We start from the raw sequence: 16,604 nt of genomic DNA, 5'->3' as shown, positions 1-16,604 counted from the left end.
GTCCCCCTATCAGTCACAGCATGATTCCCCCTATCAGTCACAGCTTGAGTCCCCCTATCAGTCACAGCATGAGTCCCCCTATCAGTCACAGCATGATTCCCCCTATCAGTCACAGCATGAGTCCCCCTATCAGTCACAGCATGAGTCCCCCTATCAGTCACACCTTGAGTGCCCCTATCAGTCACAGCATGAGTCCCCCTATCAGTCACAGCATGATTCCCCCTATCAGTCACAGCATGAGTCCCCCTTTCAGTCACAGCATGAGTCCCCCTATCAGTCACAGCATGAGTCCCCCTATCAGTCACAGCATGAGTCCCCCTGTCAGTCACAGCATGAGTCCCCCTATCAGTCACAGCATAAGTCCCCCTATCAGTCACAGCTTGAGTCCCCCTATCAGTCACAGCATGAGTCCCCCTATCAGTCACAGCATGAGTCCCCCTATCAGTCACAGCATGAGTCCCCCTATCAGTCACAGCATGAGTCCCCCTGTCAGTCACAGCATGAGTCCCCCTGTCAGTCACAGCATGAGTCCCCCTATCAGTCACAGCATAAGTCCCCCATCAGTCATAGCTTGAGTCCCCCTATCAGTCACAGCATGAGTGTCCCTGTCAGTCACAGCATGAGTCCCCCTATCAGTCACAGCATAAGTCCCCCTATCAGTCACAGCTTGAGTCCCCCTATCAGTCACAGCATGAGTCCCCCTATCAGTCACAGCATGAGTCCCCCTATCAGTCACAGCATGAGTCCCCCTGTCAGTCACAGCATGAGTCCCCTATCAGTCACAGCATGAGACCCCCCCATCAGTCACAGCATGAGTCCCCCTATCAGTCACAGCATGAGTCCCCCTATCAGTCACAGCATGAGTCCCCCTATCAGTCACAGCATGAGTCCCCCTGTCAGTCACAGCATGAGTCCCCCTATCAGTCACAGCATAAGTCCCCCTATCAGTCACAGCTTGAGTCCCCCTATCAGTCACAGCATGATTCCCCCTATCAGTCACAGCTTGAGTCCCCCTATCAGTCACAGCATGAGTCCCCCTATCAGTCACAGCATGAGACCCCCCATCAGTCACAGCATGAGAACCCCCATCAGTCACAGCATGAGTCCCCCTATCAGTCACAGCATGAGTCCCCCTATCAGTCACAGCATGAGTCCCCCCTATCAGTCACAGCATGAGTCCCCCTATCAGTCACAGCATGAGTCCCCCTATCAGTCACAGCATGAGTCCCCCTATCAGTCACAGCATAAGTCCCCCCATCAGTCACAGCATGAATCCCCCTATCAGTCACAGCATGAGTCCCCCTATCAGTCACAGCATGAGTCCCCCTATCAGTCACAGCATGAGTGTCCTCGGATTGTCACGTATGGGGCTCGCAGTCTAATGAGACCGTATTGATCACACAGACATCAGCCCAGTCTCCATGTTACACCGCCCTCCTGTCCATCTCTAGTGATAGCCAATACTGCAGAAACCATCGCCTGCTATTGGGCAGACTGGGCTCAAGCACAGGGCCGCACTGGAATAGGTTAATTGCTGCTCCGCAAGACCTCTGGCCAGACGACCCTAGACACAGAGCACGTAGTGACGATAGTCGTCGTGTCGGCGCGGTTTGTCGGTAACACTGCAGGAGGGTGAAGTGCTGCACAGAAAAGTGCCGCTGTGTGAGGCTGAGGCCACGTGGTGACGAGGACAAGGATCTCATGGTCTCCTCCTACGGGTAGTGGGGAGAGAAATCCTTTGCCCCAATCCGCCACTCACGAGACCTGTGCATCGGACAGCACTGACCATAGGCAATGGACAAATATAACCTTCAAATTTTGCTCAGGCTCACAGCATAGCCACTAGATGGCGGTAATCAGTACTAGAGGTCTGGACTCTGGCGGCCCCTGCTGTTCATTGTTTGTATTGCAGGAGCAGCAGTGACTACTCCGACAATTATGAGGAGGTTATTCCGACCAGCACCCTGAAACCATGTCGTATCGTATACGTCACCCCTGAGCTGTGCTCCGTAAAGCTGGCGCTACACGTGTGTGGCATTATAATGTTATCAGCTGTTAACATACCGTTATCTGCATGTGACCCGCGCCCTTGCAGGTCAGAGGCGGCTTTCATGCACGGAGGACAAGCTGTCGGTACGCCAAACCTCTGCATTTATCACACTCCGACTCCTTCATCAATGGCCAAAATTTAGTAATGAAAATAGCCAGCGGGTCTCTGCCGTTTCAAACGGCAGAGGCCCACAGCTAATGTCCACCACCGGCAATCTAGAGGGTAAAAAACCAGGAAGAGCGCGCTTCGGGGTTAAGAACGACATCCCCGTGTGGCGATCGGGGATGCCGGTCAGTAATTCTAATAGGCTGGATCTCTCTGAACAGACCCAGCCTACTAGAACTGTAGTTCCTCTATTGGCCAATTTAGGAGATCAGCAGTCCATGTATTACTCCCTATGGGTGTATAGTAATAATCTATGAGAAACAAAGTAGTGGACATTGTACCCTCCTAGAGCGGCTAAGAAAAAAACTATAAATATACGGAAGAAAAGTTTAACCCCTTCTACCCTGGGCCAGTTTTCGCTCTTCTGCCCAGGCCCAGGCCAGCGTCACTTTATGTGGTAATAGCTTTGGAACACTTTTACTTATCCAGGCCTCTCTGAGATTGTTTTCTCGTCACACATTGTGCTTCATAAATTTGAGTCAATATATTTCACCTTTATTTGTGAAAAAATACCAAATTTACAAAAAATTTCAATTTCTCTATTTTTATAATAGATAGTGATACCTCATATAATAGTTATTACCTTACATTCCCCATATGTCTACTTCATGTTTAGATCATTTTGAAAATGATATTTTATTTTTGGGGGACGTTACAAGGCTTAGACGTTTAGAAGCAAATCTTGAAATTTTTCAGAAAATTTCCAAAACCCACTTTTTAAGGACTAGTTCAGGTCTGAAGTCACTTTGTGAGGCTTACATAGTGGAAACCACCCAAAAATGACCCAATTTTAGAAACTACACCCCTCAGGGTATTCCAAACTGATTTTACAAACTTTCGATGTTCCACAAGAATTAATGGAAATTGGAGATTAAATTTCAGAATTTCACTTTTTTGCAGATTTTACTTTTTTATCAATTTTTTCCAGTAGCAAAGCAAGGGTTAACAGCCAAACAAAACTCAATATTTGCTACCCTGATTCTACAGTTTACACAAAAACCCCACATGTGGTTGTAAACTGCTGAACGGGCACACGGCAGGGCGCAGAAGGAAAGGAACGCCGTATGGTTTTTGGGAGGCAGATTTAGCTGGACTGATTTTTAGATGCCATGTCCCATTTGAAGCCCCCCTGATGCACCCTTACAGTAGAAACTCAAAAAAGTGACCACATTTTGGAAACTATGAGATAAGGTGCTAGTTTTATTGGTACTATTTTGGGTTACATATGATTTTTAAATGCTCTATATTGCATTTTTTGTGAGACAAGGTAACCAACAAATGGATGTTTTGGCACCATTTTTATTTTTAACAACATTCATCTGACAGGGTAGATCATGCGCTATTTTTATAGAGCAGGTTGTTACGGACGCAATGATATCAAATATGTCTACTTTCAGTTTTACATAATAAAGCATTTTTGAAAACAAAAATTAGGTTTTTGTATCTCCATTTTCTGCTGATTGTCTTGTGCAGGGGCTTGTTTTTTGCAGGAAGAGTTGACATTTTTATTGGCACCATTTTTGGGTACATATGATTTTTTGATCATTCATTATTACACTTTTTGGGGCAAGGTAACCAAAAAATTGGTTGTTGTGGCGCAGTTTTTAATTTTTATTTTTACAGCGTTTACCTGAGGGATTAGGTCATGTGACTTTTTACAGAGCAGATCGTTACGGACGTGGCAATACCTAATATGTCTACTTTTTCTTATTTATTTAAGTTGAATACAATAATAGCATTTTTAAAAACCGAAATAATTATATTTTAGTGTCTGCATAGTCTGAGAGCCATAGCTTTTTTATTTTTTGACCGATTGTCTTAGGTAAGATTTATTTTTTTGCGGGATGAGGTGACGGTTTGATTGGTTCTAATTTAGGGGGCATATGCCTTTTTGATCGCTTGCTATTGCAATTTTTGTGATGTAAGGTGACAAAAATGTTTTTTTTTACACAGGTTTTTATATTTTTTTTATGGTGTTCACCTGAGGGTTTGGTCATGTGATATTTTTATAGAGCTGGTTGTTATGGACGTGGCGATACCTAATATGTATATTTTTTTAATGTATTTTACTTTAGCACAATAATAGCAGTTTTGAAACAAAAAAATGATGTTTTAGTGTCTCTATGGTCTGAGAGAGATTTTCTTATGTAGGGTCTCATTTTTTGCGGGATGAGGTGACGGTTTTATTGATACCATTTTGTGGGACATACGCCTTTTTGATCGCTTGGTGTTGCACTTTTTGTGATGTAAGGTGACAAAAATGGCTTTATTTACACCGTTTTTATTTAATTATTTTTATGATGTTTATCGGACAGGGTGGATCATGTGATATATTTATAGAGCCGGTCATTACGGACGCGGCGATACCTAATATGTGTGGGGGGGTTCTGTTTTTTTAATAAAATAAGCAGAAAGGGGCGTTCTTTTCTTTTTTACCTAAAAACTTTATTAATTTTATTAAAAACACTTTTTTCTTTACTTTATTTCTGATGTTCACTTTTGGGGGTCTGATCCCCTCTGCAATGCATTACAATACATCTGTATTGTAATAGATTGCCTGTTTGTGTACTACAGTGACCAGTGATGGCCAGTTCGCAGTGTTCACAGGGCGAACACTGCGAACTGGCCATCACTGACAGTGAGTAGTACATGAACAGGTTGTCTAGGAGGCGGGCCTGAGGCTGGATCTCCTGGGCACCCGTAGAAGGCAGGTCGCGATGCCATGCTAGGCATTGGGCAGCCTCTGAACGGCATCAGGCTGCCTTCTGACACATCAAGTCCTCGCCACAACAGAGCGGAGACTCGATGCGCTCCCTCACCCGACACAAACCCCTTCTATGTTGCGGTCAGCGCGGACCGCGGCATAGAAGGGGTTAGTCCGCCGGCATAGGCTTTTAGAGCGATGTCGGCGGATACAGCAGGGGCCCGGCTGCCAGGCACCTGCAATGATCGCGCACCGCTCCGGTGCCCGCCCAATCACCATGACGTACTATTACGTCAAATTGCGGGAACACAGTGGCTTCCATGACGTAATAGTACGTCATGTGTCGGGAAGAGGTTAAATCACCCCCTTCCCTTAGAATAACAAAATAAATAATAAAGAATATAAACATCATGAGCATCACCGCATCCGAAAACGGCCGTACTACTAGTATATAAAAATATAGAGCCAATGGCGTAACGGAAATAAATATCAAAATATCCAAAAAATAATAATAAAATGTGATCAAAAAGTCACACACGCTCCAAAATAGTATCAATAAAAACTACCGATCGTCCCGCAAAAAATAAGCTGAGTAGACATAACTATAAAAAACTTATGGGGTCAGAATACAGTAATAAAGGACGGTCTCTGTACTGTACAGGAGAAGTCACTGGTAACAGGACGGTCTCTGTACTGTACGGGAGATGTCACTGGTAACAGGACGGTCTCTGTACTGTACAGGGGATGTCACTGGTAACAGGTCTCTGTACTGTACAGGAGAAGTCACTGGTAACAGGACGGTCTCTGTACTGTACGGGAGATGTCACTGGTAACAGGACGGTCTCTGTACTGTACAGGGGATGTCACTGGTAACAGGTCTCTGTACTGTACAGGGGATGTCACTGGTAACAGGACGGTCTCTGTACTGTACAGGAGATGTCACTGGTAACAGGACGGTCTCTATACTGTACAGGAGATGTCACTGGTAACAGGACGGTCTCTGTACTGTACAGGAGATGTCACTGGTAACAGGACGGTCTCTATACTGTACAGGAGATGTCACTGGTAACAGGACGGTCTCTGTACTGTACAGGAGATGTCACTGGTAACAGGACGGTCTCTATACTGTACAGGAGATGTCACTGGTAACAGGACGGTCTCTATACTGTACAGGAGACGTCACTGGTAACAGGACGGTCTCTATACTGTACAGGAGATGTCACTGGTAACAGGACGGTCTCTGTACTGTACGGGAGATGTCACTGGTAACAGGACGGTCTCTATACTGTACAGGAGATGTTACTGGTAACAGGACGGTCTCTGTACTGTACAGGAGATGTCACTAGTATTAGGACAGTCTCTATACTGTACAGGAGATGTCACTGGTAACAGGACGGTCTCTGTACTGTACGGGAGATGTCACTGGTAACAGGACGGTCTCTGTACTGTACAGGAGATGTCACTGGTAACAGGACGGTCTCTATACTGTACAGGAAACGTCACTGGTAACAGGACGGTCTCTGTACTGTACAGGAGATGTCACTGGTAACAGGACGGTCTCTGTACTGTACAGGAGATGTAACAGGACGGTCTCTGTACTGTACAGGAGATGTCACTGGTAACAGGACGGTCTCTGTACTGTACAGGAGATGTCACTGGTAACAGGACGGTCTCTGTACTGTACGGGAGATGTCACTGGTAACAGGACGGTCTCTGTACTGTACAGGAGATGTCACTGGTAACAGGACGGTCTCTATACTGTACAGGAAACGTCACTGGTAACAGGACGGTCTCTGTACTGTACAGGAGATGTCACTGGTAACAGGACGGTCTCTGTACTGTACAGGAGATGTAACAGGACGGTCTCTGTACTGTACAGGAGATGTCACTGGTAACAGGACGGTCTCTGTACTGTACAGGAGATGTCACTGGTAACAGGACGGTCTCTGTACTGTACAGGGGATGTCACTGGTAACAGGACGGTCTCTATACTGTACAGGAGATGTCACTGGTATCAGGACGGTCTCTGTACTGTACAGGAGATGTCACTGGTAACAGGACGGTCTCTGTACTGTACAGGGGATGTCACTGGTAACAGGACGTCTCTGTACTGTACAGGAGATGTCACTGGTAACAGGACGGTCTCTGTACTGTACAGGGGATGTCACTGGTAACAGGACGGTCTCTGTACTGTACAGGAGATGTCACTGGTAACAGGACGGTCTCTGTACTGTACGGGAGATGTCACTGGTAACAGGACGGTCTCTGTACTGTACAGGAGATGTCACTGGTAACAGGACGGTCTCTGTGCTGTACAGGAGATGTCACTGGTATCAGGACGGTCTCTGTACTGTACAGGAGACGTCACTGGTAACAGGACGGTCTCTATACTGTACAGGAGATGTCACTGGTAACAGGACGGTCTCTGTACTGTACAGGAGATGTCACTGGTAACAGGACGGTCTCTATACTGTACAGGAGATGTCACTGGTAACAGGACGGTCTCTATACTGTACAGGAGATGTCACTGGTAACAGGACGGTCTCTGTGCTGTACAGGAGATGTCACTGGTATCAGGACGGTCTCTGTACTGTACAGGAGATGTCACTGGTAACAGGACGGTCTCTGTACTGTACAGGAGATGTCACTGGTAACAGGACGGTCTCTGTACTGTACAGGGGATGTCACTGGTAACAGGACGGTCTCTGTACTGTACAGGGGATGTCACTGGTAACAGGACGGTCTCTGTACTGTACAGGAGAAGTCACTGGTAACAGGACGGTCTCTGTACTGTACGGGAGATGTCACTGGTAACAGGACGGTCTCTGTACTGTACAGGGGATGTCACTGGTAACAGGACGGTCTCTGTACTGTACAGGAGATGTCACTGGTAACAGGACGGTCTCTGTACTGTACAGGAGATGTCACTGGTAACAGGACGGTCTCTATACTGTACAGGAGATGTCACTGGTAACAGGACGGTCTCCATACTGTACAGGAGATGTCACTGGTAACAGGACGGTCTCTGTGCTGTACAGGAGATGTCACTGGTATCAGGACGGTCTCTGTACTGTACAGGAGACGTCACTGGTAACAGGACGGTCTCTATACTGTACAGGAGATGTCACTGGTAACAGGACGGTCTCTGTACTGTACAGGAGATGTCACTGGTAACAGGACGGTCTCTATACTGTACAGGAGATGTCACTGGTAACAGGACGGTCTCCATACTGTACAGGAGATGTCACTGGTAACAGGACGGTCTCTGTACTGTACAGGAGATGTCACTGGTAACAGGACGGTCTCTGTACTGTACAGGGGATGTCACTGGTAACAGGACGGTCTCTGTACTGTACAGGAGATGTCACTGGTAACAGGACGGTCTCTGTACTGTACAGGAGATGTCACTGGTAACAGGACGGTCTCTGTACTGTACAGGAGATGTCACTGGTAACAGGACGGTCTCTGTACTGTACAGGGGATGTCACTGGTAACAGTAACAGGACGCAGACAGTCGCACTGATAGATAGGACTCCAGAGTCCACACAGTGCAGAACTATTAACAACCAATCAGATCGCTGCTCTGCCTTTCTGTGGTAAAACGAAAGCAGCGCAGTGATTGGTCGCCGTCCGCACAGTGGTGATGAGGGTGGAGTCTGGTTGTACCTCCTTCGTGCAATGTGTTCCTTGGCCACGCCCCTGGGGCGGAGCCGTTTTGCACTGGACCTTGCGATGTCTCTTGGACAAGTGTTGTGCGTTGTGACCGGAGCCTCCCGGGGCTTCGGGCTCGGTGTGTGCCGGGAGCTGGGCGCTCGGGTGGCCCCGGGCTCAGCGCTGCTCATGGTGTCCCGCTCTGAGGAGACGCTGCGGCAGGAGGCGGAGAGGCTGCGGGAGCGCTGCCCGGGGCTGGCGGTGCACTGGGTGGCCGCAGATCTGAGCAGCGAGCCCGGGCTGAGGAGGACGGTGACGGCGGCGGAGGAGATGAAGAGCGGAGCGGAGCCCCAGACCCTGATCATCATCAACAACGCCGGTACCGCAAGAGTCTGACCAGGGACATATGTACTATGTGTCCGGGAACATGTCTGACATATAACGGGTGACCGGGGACGCGTCTGACGTATAGCGGGTGACCGGGAACGTGTAGCGGGTGACGGGGAACGTGTCTGACGTGTAGCGGGTGACGGGGAACGCGTCTGACGTGTAGCGGGTGACGGGGAACGCGTCTGACGTATAGCGGGTGACGGGGAACGCGTCTGACGTATAGCGGGTGACGGGGAACGCGTCCGACGTATAGCGGGTGACGGGGAACGGGCCCGACGTATAGCGGGTGACGGGGGAACGGGCCCGACGTATAGCGGGTGACGGGGGAACGGGCCCGACGTATAGCGGGTGACGGGGGAACGGGCCCGACGTATAGCGGGTGACGGGGGAACGGGCCCGACGTATAGCGGGTGACGGGGGAACGGGCCCGACGTATAGCGGGTGACGGGGGAACGGGCCCGACGTATAGGCGGGTGACGGGGGAACGGGCCCGACGTATAGGGGTGACGGGGGAACGGGCCCGACGATAGCGGGTGACGAGGGGAACGGGCCCGACGTATAGTGGACGGGGGAACGGGCCCGACGTATAGCGGGTGACGGGGGAACGGGCCCGACGTATAGCGGGTGACGGGGGAACGGGCCCGACGTATAGCGGGTGACGGGGGAACGGGCCCGACGTATAGCGGGGTGACGGGGGAACGGGCCCGACGTATAGCGGGTGACGGGGGAACGGGCCCGACGTATAGCGGGGGTGACGGGGAACGGGCCCGACGTTATAGCGGGTGACGGGGGAACGGGCCCGACGTATAGGGGTGACGGGGGAACGGGCCCGACGTATAGCGGGTGACGGGGAACGGGCCCGACGTATAGCGGGTGACGGGGGAACGGGCCCGACGTATAGTGGGTGACGGGGGAACGGGCCCGACGTATAGCGGGTGACGGGGAACGTGTCTGACGTATAGCGGGTGACGGGGAACGGGCCCGACGTATAGCGGGTGACGGGGGAACGGGCCCGACGTATTCTGATCAGAGCGGGGGTGACGTGCGTGTGGACCTAGCCTGGGTCTCCTTGCCCTCGCTGACTGTGATGTGTGGCCCTATAAGTCAGGGGCCACACTGGTGTCAGTTTGCCCAGCTCTGCTGTAGATGTGTCAGAGGCTTTGATGTGTGGACAGATAGGTTTGTCGGTGGTCTTGGCTCACGCTTGCATCCTCTCCCCTGCAGGGTCCCTGGGAGACATCAGTAAACGGTTTGTGGACATGGTGGACATGGGGGAGGTGGACGGCTACCTGTCCTTCAATGTGTCCTCCGCTCTCTGCCTTACCACCTCCATGCTGAGGAGTTTCCCGGGGCTGCGGAGTCTGGTGGTCAATGTGTCCTCACTGGCCGCCATCAAGCCCTTTAGGTCCTGGGCCCTCTACTGTGCCGGAAAAGCAGCTCGGGACATGATGTTCAGAGTCCTGGCCGAGGAGGAGGCCGACCTGCGGGTGCTCAGCTATGGGCCAGGTAGGGCTCCTCTCAGTTTTGTCACCTCTGCTTGCTGTCAGTAAATAGAGACATTGTTGATTAGTCATTAGCGCTAAAGAACCTTTCATTCTACGGGAGCTTCACTTACAACCGGAGAACCCCTTTACATTTACTTCTTCTTATGACAGGATGTAGCGGAAGGTGTGCACACAGGATCGCAGGAAGCAGAGGTCTAGGCTGCTGTACGCACAGTCCGCTACCAGCTGCCCTCCATATCACTCACACAGGGAGGCTGCATAGCTATGGAATTCACTGGAGATACTGCATACAGCACCTGATAGCTCAGCTTCCCAAACACTAGTAAATATAATTGAAATGGAGTTCACACACATCAAGCGGGCCATCCTCTGGAGCCCACCCTGAAGTGTCCCCCAGCCTGTACTGACTGGTACCAGGGAGTAATAGACTGTATGCTCCTGTCCTACAGTCATCCTCTCCTGTACTGACTGATACCAGAGAGTAATAGACTGTATACTCCTGTCCTACAGTCATCCTCTCCTGTACTGACTGGTACCAGAGAGTAATAGACTGTATACTCCTGTCCTACAGTCATCCTCTCCTGTACTGACTGGTACCAGAGAGTAATAGACTGTATTCTCCTGTCCTACAGTCATCCTCTCCTGTACTGATTGATACCAGAGTAATAGACTGTATACTCCTGTCCTACAGTCATCCTCTCCTGTACTGACTGGTACCAGAGAGTAATAGACTGTATGCTCCTGTCCTACAGTCATCCTCTCCTGTACTGACTGGTACCAGAGAGTCATAGACTGTATTCTCCTGTCCTACAGTCATCCTCTCCTGTACTGATTGATACCAGAGTAATAGACTGTATACTCCTGTCCTACAGTCATCCTTTCCTGTACTGACTGATACCAGGGAGGATGACTGTAGGACAGGAGAATACAGTCTATTTCTCTCTGGTACCAGTCAGTACAGGAGAGGATGACTGTCATGTGTGCAGTGGCTGCTCTCTCTGAGATGTACATGGTGGCGGTATGTTGCTCACCTACAGTCGTGGCCAAAAGTTTTGAGAATTACATAAATATTGGAAATTGGAAAAGTTGCTGCTTAAGTTTTTATAATAGCAATTTGCATATACTCCAGAATGTTATGAAGAGTGATCAGATGAATTGCATAGTCCTTCTTTGCCATGAAAATTAACTTAATCCCAAAAAAACCTTTCCACTGCATTTCATTGCTGTCATTAAAGGACCTGCTGAGATCATTTCAGTAATCGTCTTGTTAACTCAGGTGAGAATGTTGACGAGCACAAGGCTGGAGATCATTATGTCAGGCTGATTGGGTTAAATGGCAGATTTGACCTGTTAAAAGGAGGGTGATGCTTGAAATCATTGTTCTTCCATTGTTAACCATGGTGACCTGCAAAGAAACGCGTCCAGCCATCATTGCATTGCATAAAAATGGCTTCACAGGCAAGGATATTGTGGCTACTAAGATTGCACCTCAATCAACAATTTATAGGATCATCAAGAACTTCAAGGAAAGAGGTTCAATTCTTGTTAAGAAGGCTTCAGGGCGTCCAAGAAAGTCCAGCAAGCGCCAGGATGGTCTCCTAAAAAGGATTCAGCTGCGGGATCGGAGTGCCACCAGTGCAGCGCTTGCTCAGGAATGGCAGCAGGCAGGTGTGAGCGCATCTGCACGCACAGTGAGGCGAAGACTTTTGGAAGATGGCCTGGTGTCAAAAAGGGCAGAAAATAAGCCACTTCTCTCCAAAAAAAACATCAGGGACAGATTGATCTTCTGCAGAAAATATGGTGAATGGACTGCTGAGGACTGGGGCAAAGTCATATTCTCCTATGAAGCCTCTTTCCGATTGTTTGGGGCATCAGGAAAAAGGCTTGTCCGGAGAAGAAAAGGTGAGCGCTACCATCAGTCCTGTGTCATGCCAACAGTAAAGCATCCTGAGACCATTCATGTGTGGGGCGGCTTCTCATCCAAGGGAGTGGGCTCATGGAGCACCGTGCCAGAAGGCAAAAGTGATAACTAAGTGGCTCAGGGACCAAAACGTTGACATTTTGGGTCCATGGCCTGGAAACTCCCCAGATCTTAATCCCATTGAGAACTTGTGGTCAATCCTCAAGAGGCGGGTGGACAAACAAAAACCCACTAATTCTGACAAACTCCAAGAAGTGATTATGAAAGAATGGGTTGCTATCAGTCAGGAATTGGCCCAGAAGTTGTTTGAGAGCATGCCCAGTCGAATTGCAGAGGTCCTGAAAAAGAAGGGCCAACACTGCAAACACTGACTCTTTGCATAAATGTCATGTAATTGTCGATAAAAGCCTTTTGAAACGTATGAAGTGCATGTAATTATATTTCACTACATCACAGAAACAACTGAAACAAAGATCTAAAAGCAGTTTAGCAGCAAACTTTGTGAAAAACTAATATTTGTGTCATTCTCAAAACTTTTGGCCACGACTGTACACTGTCTGGGTGAGGACACGGCTGTTCACTGCAGGACAGTAGATCCCATCTCCTACATCAGGATGGGTCACTCAGAGTGGGGTAAGACTGTCCGCTCCCCATTCTCTGGGGCTCAGTATGGCTGTAGGCATGTATTAACCCTTTCACTAGCCTGAACGCGAGTATTACATAATCCCTCTATATGTAATAATCTTGTGTCTTGCAGGTCCCCTGGACACGGACATGCAGGAGCAGGTGAGGACCCAGACGGCGGACGCTGAGCTACGGCAGCTGTTTGTTAATATGAAGAATGAAGGCAAGTTAGTGGACATTGAGATGTCTGCCCGGAAGATGCTGGACGTCCTCCTGAGAGACACCTACAAGTCTGGGGACCACGTGGACTTTTATGATGATGTGTAGTTGCCTCCCCTGTCGGCTGTATTCATAAGTCCACGGGGTAGTCACACATCCAGTGCCTTGTTCTGGGCAGTTTGCTTTCCAGACTCGCCCATTATGGGAGCGCCATCCGTGTGCTGTCCATTTCTTCACTCATCTGTTGCTAAGCAACACTGAAATATGCATTCCAGAAAAATGTCTGACACCCAGGATCAACATGGAGGCAAATCGGTCAGTTCTGTGCGGACGCAAATCAGATACATGATTACAGCTTATCGTTTAATCGGCTGAGAAAATCGGGGAGACCCCCGTGTTCTTTTAAACTACCGGGATCACAGGGGTCTCTTGGGAATGGTGCAATATGTAGCTCTAATCAAGGCTTTACTACTGCCAGTAGGGGGCGGGTCCTCACCTCTGTAGGTCTGTCAGTAGGGGGGGGGGTCCTCTCCTCTGTAGGTCTGTCAGTAGGGGGGGGGGTCCTCTCCTCTGTAGGTCTGTCAGTAGGGGGGGGGGTCCTCACCTCTGTAGGTCTGTCAGTAGGGGGGGGGGTCCTCACCTCTGTAGTCTGTCAGTAGGGGGGGGGTCCTCACCTCTGTAGTCTGTCAGTAGGGGGGGGGGGTCCTCACCTCTGTAGGTCTGTTCAGTAGGGGGGGGTCCTCACCTCTGTAGGTCTGTCAGTAGGGGGGGTCCTCACCTCTGTAGGTCTGTCAGTAGGGGGGGTCCTCACCTCTGTAGGTCTGTCAGTAGGGGGGGTCCTCACCTCTGTAGGTCTGTCAGTAGGGGGGGTCCTCACCTCTGTAGGTCTGTCAGTAGGGGGGGTCCTCACCTCTGTAGGTCTGTCAGTGGGGGGGGGGGGGGTCCTCACCTCTGTAGGTCTGTCAGTGGGGGGGGGGGGGGGGGTCCTCACCTCTGTAGGTCTGTCAGTGGGGGGGGGGGGGGTCCTCACCTCTGTAGGTCTGTCAGTAGGGGGGGGGTCCTCACCTCTGTAGGTCTGTCAGTGGGGGGGGGGTCCTCACCTCTGTAGGTCTGTCAGTGGGGGGGGGGGGGTCCTCACCTCTGTAGGTCTGTCAGTGGGGGGGGGGTCCTCACCTCTGTAGGTCTGTCAGTGGGGGGGGGTCCTCACCTCTGTAGGTCTGTCAGTAGGGGGGGGGGTCCTCACCTCTGTAGGTCTGTCAGTAGGGGGGGGGGGTCCTCACCTCTGTAGGTCTGTCAGTAGGGGGGGGTCCTCACCTCTGTAGGTCTGTCAGTAGGGGGGGGGTCCTCACATCTGTAGGTTTATGAAATTATGTAAATGTAATTTTTTTCCCCTTAATAAAATGTCTCCTCGTTGTCCTGTCATACAGTTGTATATCACGGATCAAAAGAAGTCTAGGTAGGTATACGTCTCGGTAATAAATTAGTCGCAAAAGAAAGAGACGCTAAAAAGTACAATCTTCATTTATGGCAATTAAAAAGAACACTAGGAGGATATTACACCCTCTGACAACTGAAGGCTACTTCTAAAACACACAGAAGACTTCCAACATATAGGTCCTATGTATATAAAGCACTAGTGAGATCCCGTGTATATGGCAGAGCTACTGTTCAACTCGTATCCACCAAATATACCAGGAGAGACTATACGGTCATATGTATTCCCTCCATAGTCACGTGTGAGCGGTCACATACTCATTAGGACCGTATATAATATAAATCTGAAGGGTAAGCAAAGGGGGATGGAGGTTAAACATTTAATACATCAGGGGTCCCATAAGATAGTATGATTAGCAGCCCTCCGATGTTAGCCCCAAAACTGTGAACCCTATAAAGGTATATTGGTCACCAGGGTCATGGCGCCTACAAACAAGTTACCCTAATGATAAGGTTAGACAACACCCTGCCTTACTAAGATTACTCCGCTATCATTCTCACATTTATGCGTCTGGCTCGGCGCATTTCTTCAATGTGAGTCATCAGGAGCTAGTAATAATTATGTGGTAGTACAGCTGAGAATACGCTGCCACACTGAAAGTGTATGGCAGTGTGGCCGTAAAGCGGCCGCTTAAAACGCCGGTTTATAAAGAGGAAGGACAGCCCCCTGGGAGGAGCCACAGTGATGTGCAGCCAATCAGGTGATGGGGTCACTCCCCATTACCGAACGGCCGCGCGTGATGCGTCGCCTGCCCCCTGACAAGTGACGAATGGAAAAGAGGGATATTCTATGGCAGGTGCATGCGGTGGGTGAGGGAGCCCATCAGGTCCCCACGCTGCTGTGGCGGGGACCCTATGACAAGGCAGCCCATTGCATTGGGATCTGCCTTCTACGGGGGCTGAGGAGATCCAGCCCCTGTAATATCCTAACAGGCAATGCATTTCAATACAGATGTATTGTAATGCATTGCAGAGGGGATCAGACCCTCAAAAGTTGAAGTCCCAGAGTGGGACAAAAATAAAGTTTTTTAATAAAAATAAAAAGTTTCAAGTAAAAAAAACCCTCCCCTTTCCCCTGATTGTATAATAAAAAAAAAAAAAAGGAAAAACACACACATTAGGTATCACCGCGTCTGTAATGACCGGCTCTATAAATATACCACATGATCCACCCTGTCCGATAAACACGATATAAAAACTGTCCAAAAAAAAAAGCCATTTTTGTCACCTTGCATCACAAAAAATGCAACAACATGTGATCAAAAAGGTGTATGTCCCACAAAATGGTACCAATAAAACAGTCACCTCATCCCGCAAAAAATGAGCCCCTACATCACCCCAAAAAAATTTTTGTTTCAAAAATGCTATTATTGTGTTAAAGTGAAATAAATAAATAAAAAAAGTATACACCCAGCTCTATAAAAATATCACGTGACCTAACCCCTGAGCTGAACACCGTAAAAATAAATAAATAAAAACAGTGCCAGAAAAAGCAATTTTTTGTCACCTTACATTACAAAAATTGCTACACCAAGCGATCAAAAAGAACCCCTCAAAATAGTACCAATCAAACCGTCACCTCATCTCGCAAAAAATGAGAACCCACCTAAGACAATTGGTCAAAAAAAAAAAAAAAGTATCACTCTCAGACAATGGCGACATTTTTTACGGTGTTCACCTGAGGGGTTAGGTCATGTGATATTTTTATAGAGCAGGATGTCTACTTTTTTTTTATTTATTTAACTTTAACACAATAGCAGTTTTGAAGCAAAAAAATTTGGATGGCACTGTTATGGGAAGGGGGATCTGTGGATGGCACTGTTATGGGAAGTGGGATCTGTGGATGGCACTGCTATGAGGAGGGGGATCTGTGGATGGTAC

The 16,604-nt window shown here is 49.0% G+C and overlaps 1 protein-coding gene across 1 annotated transcript; it reads left to right on the top strand.

Moving 5' to 3' along the window:
• Positions 1-8,629: 8,629 nt before the first annotated feature.
• Positions 8,630-13,756, top strand: SPR (sepiapterin reductase). The gene is made up of 3 exons (XM_044292658.1): positions 8,630-8,949; positions 10,185-10,466; positions 13,144-13,756. Exons 1-3 carry the CDS (start codon positions 8,652-8,654, stop codon positions 13,335-13,337), a joined length of 774 nt encoding a protein of 257 aa, XP_044148593.1. The 5' UTR covers positions 8,630-8,651; the 3' UTR covers positions 13,338-13,756.
• Positions 13,757-16,604: the final 2,848 nt, after the last annotated feature.

The sequence above is a fragment of the Bufo gargarizans genome, chromosome 1 (genome assembly GCF_014858855.1).
Source record: "Bufo gargarizans isolate SCDJY-AF-19 chromosome 1, ASM1485885v1, whole genome shotgun sequence".
NCBI classification, from domain to species: Eukaryota; Metazoa; Chordata; class Amphibia; order Anura; family Bufonidae; genus Bufo; species Bufo gargarizans.
Note: the sequence above shows the minus strand (reverse complement) of the source record. Positions and strands in the feature narration are given on the sequence as shown.

Bases quoted from the DNA above. Each gene is read 5' to 3' on its own strand.
- SPR (XM_044292658.1), top strand. From the start codon at position 8,652: ATGTCTCTTGGACAAGTGTTGTGCGTTGTGACCGGAGCCTCCCGGGGC. The intron at 8,950-10,184 runs GTACCGCAAGAG...TCTCCCCTGCAG, and splicing joins GATCATCATCAACAACGCCG to GGTCCCTGGGAGACATCAGT. The intron at 10,467-13,143 runs GTAGGGCTCCTC...TGTGTCTTGCAG, and splicing joins GGTGCTCAGCTATGGGCCAG to GTCCCCTGGACACGGACATG.